Below are 11,810 nucleotides of genomic sequence, written 5' to 3' on the forward strand. Positions count from 1 at the left end.
AACAACAACAACAACAAACCCCTAGGATATCTCTCAAAGCTGATTCTCTACTCCACACAGTAGCCACTGATACATTTCTGTCCCTTATTACAGTAAAACCTGTAAAAGCCAGACCCTTTATAAGGTAGAAACCTGTCACAGAAGGAAAATTAAAATATTTTCCACTAAAACAAGTGATAGAAAAGTTATAAACTGCACCCTGTGGAAGTCAGAAAACTTGTGAGACCTGGAGAAACAAGGCAATCCTATCGAGTTTTCACTGTATTTCTCTCAACTATTGCAATAGACAGACCTTCACTTGCTCTTCAGCTTTGAGTTTTCACACCTTTCTGATCCACCTTCCAGAGGGCTGCTAGAATGGCTTTTCTTAAATTCAAATCTTTGACATCACACTTCAGATTAAAATCTTCACTGACTTTAAGGTTAAAAACAATTCTCCTTAAACAAGGTCCTTAGCCATATGATACCTGCCTATTTCACTTATCTCTTCTCTCAAAAAAACAAACAAAAAATCTCAACCCCATTGCCATTGAGTTGATTCTGAATCCTGGTAACCCTATAGGACAGACTAGAACTGCCCCAGAGGATTTCCAAGGCTGTCATCTTTACAGAAGCAGACTGACATATTTCTCCCACAGAGGGCTGGTGGGTTCCAACTTCAGACCTTTGGTTAGCAACCACAAGTCAAGTCCTTAACCACTGCACCACCAGGGTTCCTTTCTCATTTCTTAATACTTATTCATGCATTCTAAATGCCTGATTTTTTTTCAGTTGTTGTTGTTATTCTGAGTACCCTATGATCTTTCATTCTTCAGGACCTTTATCCAAGTTATTCCTTCCACCCTACTCCCTTCACAACTCTATACCTACCCCTTCCTTACTGAGCTAATTTCTTTTTGTCCTTAAGACTGAACTCAAAAGTCATATCCCTGGTAATTTATATACACACTTTTCCACTAAATTTGAAGGAAGACAAAAGGAGCTAGGTCAAGTACCTTTCTTCTGTGTATATTCCGATAGTATACTGTATATATTGCCTACAATCCTAAATTAATGTCAACTATCTTAGACTTTCAGGTGTTTTGGAGGGCCCCAGGACAGGCCACATAAGCAAGCCAAGCACCGCAGAAGGCGGGTGTTTTGGAGCACTCGGGACAGGCTGGGTAAACAGGCAGGGCGTGGCAGGCGAGTGTTGGAGCAGCTGGGGGAGACCAGGAAGTGAGCGGAGCCGTTGGAACAGCTAAGGGAGACAACCTTCTCTGTCAGTTTGTTGTACTATGGTGGCTTGTGTGTTGCTGTGAGTCTGGAGGCTATGCCACCAGTGTTTCAAATGTCAGCAGGGTTACCCATGGTGGAGAGGTTTCAGTGGAACTTCTAAGCTAAGACAGACTCAGATGAAGGAAGAGGCCATCCAATTCTCAAAGAATTGGCCAGTGAAAACCTTGTGGATAGCAGTGAAACACTAATATATTACTGCAAAACTTTTATGAATAGCCCTGAAACATTGTCCGATACAGTGCTGGAAGATGAGCCCCTCAGGTCAGAAGGCACTCAAGATATGACTTGAGAAGAGCTGCCTCCTCAGAGTTGAGCTGACCGTAATGATGTGGATAGAGTAAAGCTTTTGGGACCTCCATTCCCTGATGTGGCACGTCTCAAGATGAGAAGAAATAGCTGCAAACATCCATTAATAATCAGAACATGGAATGTACAAAGTATGAATCTAGGAAAATTGGAAGTTGTCAAAAATGAAATGGAAGCCATAAAGATCGATATCCTAGGCATTAATGAGCTGAAATGCACTGGTTTGGCCATTTTGAATCAGACAACCATATGATCTACTATGCTGAGAATGAAAAATTTAAGAGGAGTGGCATGGCATTCATCGTCACAAAGAATGTTTCAAGATCTATCCTGAAATACAGTGCTGCCAGTGATAAGATAATATCTATACACCTACAAGAAAGACCAGTAAATATTACTGTTATTCAGATGTACGCACCAACCACCAAAGACAAGGAAATTGAAGATTTTTACCAATTTCTGAAGTCTGAAATTGACAGAACATGCAATCAAGATGTGTTGATTTTTTACTGGTGATTGGAATGCAAAAGTTGGAAATGAAGAAGAATCACCAGTAGTTGGAATATATGGGTTTGGTGATAGAAATAATGCTGGAGATCGCATGATAGAATTTTGCAAGACCAATGACTTATTCATTGCAAATACCTTTTTTCAACAACACAAATGGTGGATATACATGTGGACTTAACTAGATGAAGTACACAGAAATCAGATTCACTACTTCTATGGCAAGAGATGATGGGGAAGCTCAACATCTTCAGCCAAAACAAGACCAGGAGCTTATTGTGGAACAGACTGTCAACACTCATGTACAATTTCAACTTGAAGTTGAAGGCAATTAAAACAATTCCACAAGAGCCAAAATATGACCTTGATAATATCCTTCCTGAATTTAGAGACTATTTAAAGAATAGATTTGATGCATTGAACACCAATGATTGAAAACCAGAGGAATTGTGGATGACATCAAGAACAAGATCCATGAAGAAAGCAAAAGTTCGTTAAAAAGACAGGAAGGGAAGAAAAGACCAAATGGATGTCAGAAGAGACTCTGAAACTTACCCTTGAGCAGAGCGTGGCTTAAGCAAATGGAAGAAATGAAAAGATAAAAGACCTGAACAGAAGATTTCAAAGAGCAACTTGAGAAGACAAAGTCAATTATTATAATGAAGTATGCAAAGACCAGCAGTTAGAAAACCAAAAGGGAAGAAGAATACACTTGGCATTTCTCAAGCTGAAAGAACTGAGGAAAAAATTTAAGCCTTGAATTGCAACAGTAAAGATTCCATGGTGAATATGTTGAATGATGAAGGAAACATCAAAAGAAGATGGAAGGAATACACACAGTCACTATACCAAAAAAAAAAAAAAACTGGTCGATGTTCATCCATTTCAGGATGTGGCATATGATCAAGAACCAATAGTATGAAGGAAGAAACCAAAGCTGCACTGAAGAAATTGGCAAAAAAAAAAACAAAGCTCCAGGAATTGACAATACTTAATGAGATCTTTCAACAAATGGGTGCTGCACTAGAAGCACTCACTCATCTATGCCAAGATATTTGGAAGACAGCTACTTGGCCAACTGACTGGAAGAGATCCATATCTGTACCCATTCCAAAGAAAGGTGATCCCTCAGAATGTAAAAATTATCGAACAGTATCATTTATATCACACTAAAGTAAAATCTTACTGAAGATAAATCAAAAATGGTTGTAGCAATATATTGACAGAGAACTTCCAGAATTACAAGCTGCATTCAGAAGAGGATGTGGAATGTGGGATATCATTGCTGATGTCAGATGGATCCTGGCTAAAAACAAAGAGTACCAGAAAGATGTTTACTTATGTTTTATTGACTATGTAAAAGCATTTGAGTGTATGGATCTTAACAAATTGTGGATAACATTGAGAAGAATGGGAATTCCAGAACAGTTCATTGTACTCATGAGAAATCTGTACATAAATGAGGAGGCTGTCGTTCAGGCAGAACATGGGGACACTGCATGGTTTAAAATCAAGAAGGGTGTGCATCAAGGTTGTATCTTATCACCATACTTATTCAATCTGTATGCTGAGCAAATAATCCGAGATGCTGGACTACACGAAGAAGAATGTGGCATCAGGATTGGAGGAATGCTCATTAATAACCTATGAGTTGGGGGTGACTCGATGGCAGATAACAACAACAAAATATGCAGACAACACAACTTTGCTTGCTGAAAGTGAGGATGACTTGATGACTGTTGAAGATTGAAGAATACAGTCTGCAGTATAGATTACACCTCAATATAAAGAAAACAAAAATCCTCACAACTGGACCAATAAGCAGCAATGGAGAAAAGATTGAAGTTGTCAAAGACTTCATATTACTTGATTCTATAGTCATCACCAATGGAAGCAGCAGTCAAGACATCAGAAGACATATTGCACTGGACACATCTGCTGCAAAAGACCTCTTTCAAGTGCCGAAGATCAAAGATATCTCCTTGAAGACTAACATACACCTAATCCAAGCCATGGTATTTTCAGCCACCTCATATGCATATGAGAGCTGAACAATGGATAAGGAAGACTGAAGAAGAGTTGATGCTTTTGAGTTGTGATGTTGGTGAAGAATACTCAGAGTACCATGGACTGCTAAAAGAACTAACAAATCTGTCCTGGAGGAAGTGCAGACTGAATGCTCCTTGGAAGCAAAAATGGCCAGACTTCGTCTCATCTACTTTGGTCATGTTGTCAGAAGGGACCATTGTCTGGAGAAGGATATCATACTTAGTAAAGTAGAGGATCAATGGAAAAGGGGAAGGCCCTCAATGAGATGGATTGACACAGTGGCTGCAATGATGGGCTCAAGTATTAAGCAGGGATTGTGAGGCTGGCACAGGACCAGGCAGTGTTTCGTTCTGTTGTACATAAAGTTGCAATGAGGCCGATACAACTCGATGGCTCCTAACAGCAACAACATCTTAGACTTTAAAAAAAAAAAAAAAAAGGAAATTTTATATTCTGTCCCATAGTATAGATGTATATTGTTAAATATAGCAGTATTTTAACTTACTCTGGAATAAAATTGACCTTTGACAGAGGTGATGTTCATCTTGAAATTTCAAGTGGCACTGCAAGTATTTCATTATTCTCTAAAAATCTGTATTTGTATTATTCAAATTTGAGGAGCACAATGTATTACCATTTATTTCTTTATCTCTTCCAATAAATAGTAAGTACTTTCATAGCAGAGACTAGATCATTTATCTTTGTATTCTCAGCATTAAATCCAGTACCTAACATATTGTTAGTATTTAATATTTACTGGGAAAAAAAAGTGAAAATACAGTTCTGAGATAATGTTGTAAAATGTTGGCCTTGTGAAAAATTTTTAATTTTAGTTATTTTTCTCAAAAAAAGTATGACTAACAATATTGTGAATATCAAGCCTTTTTCACAAATTATTTTCTAGCCTACAAAATATAGCAGATTCTTTTATTTTCCTTTTATAAAGTTAAAAATATTAAATACACAGATGAGGTCACATATTGAAAGCATTCAGCCCTGTGAATTTTCACACACTCAACACTAATGTAACACGCCTCCATATCAAGAAGGCGTAGTTATTCCTTACTATTGAGGCAAGTTCTTTCTGAGTACACTACCTAATATCCATTATTTAGGAGGGCTTTCCCTGTGGCTGGTGGGACCAAGAGCTACTCCTAGCCCTGTGGAAGCTCTGTGTATAGTTTCCTCTAATCCTTTCAGGTGGTTCATCCCCTGGCCTGGAGTGATTTCCTCACACACGCACTGATCAGTATACTCTGCTGAATACTGGAGAGAGAGCCTCTGCAGATCTTTGGAGTTTTCTCTCTGCACAGCTGTCTTCTTTCCTGTACTCATCTCTGAAAACTCTAGCTACCTTCATCTCCCCAGACTGTCCATCTTCTCTTTAAGTCAAGGAGTTGCCTGCGCACACGCGCGTGTGCACACACACACACACACAAATTGGTGACTTTAGTTTCATAACTGTAAAGTGCTACTGACATCTAGTGGGTAGAGAATAGGGTTGCTGTTAAAGATCCTGAGATCCCATGGAAAAGACTGTCTCCCACAACAAAGAATTATCTGGCCCAAAATGTCAATAGAGCCAAGATTGACAGTAATATTTTCTAGAGAATGGATGGATTGTTTGTATATGATATATGTTAGTTCAAATAGGTTATAGCACCATACTTGAATCAAGTATAAGCTATCAGGAATTTAATTCCTATAAAACCAAAAAACCAAACTCACTGCCATGGTGTCAGATCTGACCCATAGCAACCGCTCCTTGGGTTTCCAAGGCAGTATCACTACGAAAGTAGATTGTCTAACCTTCCTTCCAAGGAGTAGCTGGTGGGTTTGAACTGCCAGCCTTCTGGTTAGCAGTCAAATGCCTTAGGCACTATGCCACCATAGGCACTAGTTATTTTTATTATAGTCAGTGCACCACAAACCCCAGTTAGACATCTTGCACATAAGTTGAGACTGTGAAAAAGGGTTGCTATAAATTCATCATCACATTTGGAAAAATGTATCAGAGCAAGATTTTTTTTATGTACTCCAGGTCTACTCTTCTTGCATGATTAGTTCTTATTGAATTGGAACCAGGTTATAAACATTGACTGCTAGCATTGTTTATTATTAACTTCTTGAATTAATGGTGTCCAGCCTGAGACAGAGAAAACAGTATACATGGGTAGCTATTCATCCAACTCCCATTAAAGCCTCTTGGCCATCTATTCACTGCCCTTGAATCAGTTCCAACTGATAGTGACCCCAGTTGGGTTTCCAAGGCTTTAAGTCTGTATGGAAACACACTGCCCCATCTTTCTTCTGTGGAGCAGTTGGTGGGTTCAAACCATGGACCTTTTTGTTAGCAACCAAATCCTTAACCACTTTTGGAAGGTATTAACTGGGGAGTCTAGTAGCTCTCCACAAACATTCATATGTACCCACACGCCCCTGTCTTACTCTCTTCTGTCAAGGACTGTGGGCAGTAAGAAACACTGAAGTGTATATAAAAGTTGGTAATACTGTTGACAGTTAATATCAGATGAAGTTATTCTTCATGGCTATATTTTAGGAGTCCTTAAGCTTAATGGGGATTAGTTTACAATTTAACCATTTGATTCTGTTCATTAAACTGTGAAAGTAGATATAACTATAAAAAAAAGTGAAGAAAAATTACTTGAGACAATTTACATAAAATAAGCTGTATTATTTGTTAAGTGGCTTATTTATATTATGGAAATAGAGTTTTATTAATACTTCCCTGAGTGGCACAGTTAACATGCTTAGTTGCTAGCTGAAAGGTTACCCAGAGGTTACTTCGAAGACAGACCTGGCAATCAACTTTTTAAAAATCAGCCATTGCAAACCCTATAGAATACAGTTCTGCTCTGGCACATGTCATATTTCCATGAGTCAGAATGACTTGATAATAACTGGCTTGTTGGGGTTTTCTGTTTTGTTTTGTTTTTAAGAAGACATAAAATGTTTCACAGATCTCCAGGCCTTTTTAATTTTTTAATAGATATTTTATATATCTGATGTTTAAGAGGAGGCACCCAGCATAGTGGAAAGCTCATTAGCTCTTGTGTCAGACTTGGATCCAGATTCTCCCACTTATGAGCTTTTTAGCCTTGAACTACTTAACTTTTAAGGGTTCACCTGAAAAGAAAGGGTAATACTTAAATGATAAAGTCACAAGAATTAAATAAGAAAATCATGTGAAAGAATAGACGGCAGGAGGAAAAAATAAACATTATTTGGAGTCATAGATTCATTTGTAAATTGTCAAATTACAAATTTGACGTATTGTAGTGGTCAAGAGCATAGGGTTTAGAGTTAAACAAATAAGATCTAGACTCTGGCTCTGCCATATGCCATTGGCTATGTCTGTGGACAAACTACTTTATTCTCTAAGCTTCATTCCTTGTAAAGTAGGTATAATTGGTAACCATCTCATGCCATGTTGTAAGGATTAACTCACATCATAATTGTAAGGAGCAGCCCAGAGGATAAGCACTAATAAATGAAGGTAGTGAGTGCCTATGCCATGTGTGGGGGAGCTCTGGTAGCATAGTGGCTAAAACACTTGCCTGCTAACCAGACGGCTGGCGGTTCAAACCCACCAGCCACTCCTCAGAAGGAAGGTTGGGCAATCGTACTTCCATAGTGATACTGCCTCGGAAACCCAAGGAGGGGTCTCTATGAGTCGGGTTTGACTCGACAGCACATAACAACAACAACAACAACATGCCATGTGTGTTCTGTCAGATAAAAAGGTATGCTTAGTCTCTTTCCTCAAAAGGCTTATCTGTCCTGTTGATGAGAACCACAAACTCCATGAGTCTTTAAATTTGAAAGTTTTAAGTTCTAGTACTGTATACGATGATTTAACTTAGTATAAAAAGTTTGTTTAAATTCTTTATCTGTTTTTTCAATGTTGGCTTTAAAAAAAAAAAAAACAGAACACTTCAGGCAGGAACTGTAAAGAATGACGGGGACAGGGCAAGAGTGGAAGCAGAAAGACCAGTGTGAAGTGCGGTGAACTCTGACGGAGGCCCAGTTTACGGTAGTGGCAGAGGCATTGGTGAGGATATTAAAAGACAAGTACTTGAGGATTGTGATTTGATAAAATCATCTTTACTGTTTCATAAAGGACATTCTTAAGGGAAACTGCTATCTTTTTTTTTTTAACTTTGTGTATACAAGGGAGAAGAATACAACAACTCTAGTATAATATGGTGGCACTGCCATGGTTCTTGCCAAAGTACCAGCAGTTTGTGTGTGTGCATTTGGTAAAAATACACATAACAAAGCCCTTGCCATTTCCGCATTTTTTGCATGTGTAATTCAGTAGCATTGATCACTTTTGTCATGTTGTGCAACCATCACCACTATCTATTTCCAAGTTTTTCTATCACCCTTAACAGAAATTTACTCTTCGACCCCTGGTAAGCCAAGAACACAGAGTCAGTGCCATCAAGTTGATTCCAACTCATAGTGACCACTATTGGGCTTCCAAGGCAGTAACTCCATCTTCCTTCTAGGGAGCAGCTGGTGGATTTGAACTGTGAACCTTCTGGTTAGCAGTTAAATGCCTTAGGCACTATACCACCAGAGCTCCCTTCCCTTGTAACCACTAATAAACTTGGTCTCTATACCTTTGGCTACTGTAGATATTTTATATAAGTAGGATCGATCATACACTATTTGTCCTTTTGTTACTGATTTATTTTACTTCACATATTTTCAAGATTCATCCATGTCAAGGCACGTATTAAGACTTCATTTCTCTTTGTGGCTGAGTAATAGTCTATTTTGTAATACACTTTGTTTATCCACTTATCCACTGGTAGAAGTTAGTGTGTTTCCACCTTTTGGCTATTGTGAATAGTGCTGCAATGAACCTTAGTGTACAAGTATCTGTTTGTGTACCTGGTTTCGATTTCTTGGTGTGTATACATAGGAACAAAAAAAACAGCAATCTTACCTACTATTGCTTTCACACCATCAGTGCAAATGTCAACAAAGTGAAATTATATTGAATTTCAAAATGTGCTTTTTCCACTAAGTAGGCTTTACCCTCTCCCATTTTGACTGCAGATCCTAACTATCTCATGGCTAACGAACGCATGAACCTGATGAACATGGCCAAGCTGAGTATCAAGGGTTTGATCGAATCAGCTCTCAACCTGGGGAGGACTCTGGACTCTGACTACGCACCTCTCCAGCAGTTCTTTGTGGTGATGGAGCACTGCTTGAAACATGGCTTGAAAGGTAGGCCATAGCCCCAAGGTGCAAATGTGTGTGCAGCTGCTGCTTAGCAATACACACTCAAGAAGAAAAGCATTCTTGAGGATGATTGGATTAGTAATGTTGATCCATTGAAATGCAGCTAATATGGGGGCAGGGTGTTGATCTGTTTTTCTTCACTGCTATGACTCTAGCACCTGGTACAGTATGGGCTCTGTATGTATTTGATGAATGAATGAGTAAGTGCTCTTTGGGTACCTGTTGAATATGTAATTAAAATGATTCAGTTAAAATGTGCTCATCTTTACTAACATTACAGAGGACTTTCTACATTATATACTTCTTAGTTGTACTGTATTTGTTATTCAAACTTATTTTTTGAAATAATGTGCAGGTAGTCCCTAGTTTATGATGGGGTCCCATTCCAACAACTCCATTGTAAGTCAATTCTGTTGTAAGTCAAATATTTCTCTTTTTTGGTTTGTTTTTCTAAGTTTTCAATATTACTGTTTTTTATTATCAGTATCTTTATAAATCTAATCTATGAACATCTGAGAATGATAACATCAAAAATTACATGCTGCATGTGTATAGTACATGTTACTAATGTTGAGATGTAAAAAAAAAAAAAAAAAAAAACCAGTAGTAATTACTTTGTTGTAATATGTTTTAAGTCTGGAACTAACTGTAATTTTTAAAATCATATTTTTGTATTCATTATAGGTGATATCTTAGTGATTGGGATGCTTAATATGGAATTACTCACCTTTTTTGTTGTTGCTCAAATTCCTAAGGTTTAAAACTACTTGTTTCAGACTTCTAGATTGTTTCAGCATATTGAGTAGAAGCTCCAATTTGAAAAAGACATATGGGTGATATATTTGCTTGTTTATCTGCTATTCTGTTGGGCTAAGTGGGGAAATTACAGAAAATTTAGAAAATAAGAATATTGGTACTATCCTAACTTGAACAGCATTATCGTTTTGTTTTGTTTTGTTTAATTATCCATAAGCCAAGTGTTTAGCAAGTAGTCAGCAAGCCTTTTTCCTCGTTGAATAGTTATAATAAGGGTGCAAACAAAGTCTTACCTTCTGTTTTTTACAATAGGCATTTAACATTTTCCTTGTTCCTACAGTTTATGTACTCTTCATGTCCTGTGAAATAAATATATCATAATTTTGATTCCCTATTATAATTCAGGTGACAATGGATTTTCCAGGAATTTATTTTTTTCATCTTATTTATGTACTTATTATTTTTCATTTATTTATTGATGACTGCTTTCATGTCACTGATACTTTAAAAGAGTCTCTTAGATAATTATTCTTTAAGGCAAACGAAGTATCTAAAAACTGATTTAAAAATTTAAAATGGATGTCAGAAGAGACTCTGAGGACTTCTGGTAAGATGGAGGAATAGGCAGACAAGCAACACAGACTCTCTTCAACAAAGAAAAGAAAAACCAATTAACAAAGATACAGAAGACAATCCTGGAGCCGTGAGCTTTGAAAGGAACTACACAGAAGTGGATTAGGCACCAAACAGTGGAAAAACCTGAACAAAAACAGTCAGTACAGAGGCAGTCGGAGCTGCGGACTGTCAGCTACTCTGACGGGACGAACAGACTGAATATTTCCAGGTGGTTCTGGGACCTGTGAATTGACCCAAAGATCAGCTCTGGTTACCAAGGGCTACAGGGGCAACTGCGCTGGTGTTCTATGACTAGGAAGGGAAACAGCAAGGAGGGAGACCACCTGAGCTGTTGACTTTCTGCTGTCTGGAGGGTGCAGCCATTTTTGGATAATTATACACAGCAGCCATTTTGGATAATTAAAGAGACCGAGGGTGCAGTCATTTTGAATCTTTATAAGTAGCAACTGTTCTGGATTTTAAAGTGATAGCATTCTCATTTGGACTCCAGGGACCTAAGAATAGGCTCTGTTTGCCAGGGTTGGCAAGGACATACAAGAGGCTGACAACAGGAAAGGAGACAGGTGGCGTGTGTATCAGTGCTGTCAAGTAGTGCATAGAGGAGTACAGCACAGTACCCTGCTTGCGTAGATAACATAACAAAACAAAACGAAAATCGTGGGCAAGTCACTCCAACATACAATCACCAATTAAATATAAACAAAAACGTCACAATACCTCGGAGACAACAGAGCATCACAGTCCACACAAAGAAGCAAGATAAAGCAGGAGAAACAAGGGACCAGGATACAGACCCAAACACATCCCTGAGGAAGAGGCAACATTGGAACTCCCTGATAAGGAATTCAAAAGAATTATATTTAGGTATCTTCAAAGGATTGAGAAACAGATCAAGGAAAACACAGACAAAACCCTAGAACAATTTCAAAAGACAATACAAGAACAAAATGACAAGATAAATGAAAAATTAGAAATTATACAAAACTACAGATAGAAATCCA

At 38.0% G+C, this 11,810-nt stretch overlaps 1 protein-coding gene across 1 annotated transcript in view; it reads left to right on the forward strand.

Annotated features, from left to right (window-relative positions):
* Positions 1-11,810, forward strand: part of RUFY3 (RUN and FYVE domain containing 3) — a 118,213-nt gene that overhangs the window by 53,451 nt on the left and 52,952 nt on the right. The window contains exon 3 of the mRNA XM_007942778.2: positions 9,229-9,402. Coding sequence (XP_007940969.1) covers positions 9,229-9,402 — 174 coding nt within the window. The remainder of the gene's footprint in view (positions 1-9,228; positions 9,403-11,810) is intronic.

The sequence above is a fragment of the Orycteropus afer genome, unplaced genomic scaffold (genome assembly GCF_000298275.1).
Source record: "Orycteropus afer afer isolate SDZICR_OR568_19922 unplaced genomic scaffold, OryAfe1.0 scaffold00098, whole genome shotgun sequence".
NCBI lineage: Eukaryota > Metazoa > Chordata > Mammalia > Tubulidentata > Orycteropodidae > Orycteropus > Orycteropus afer.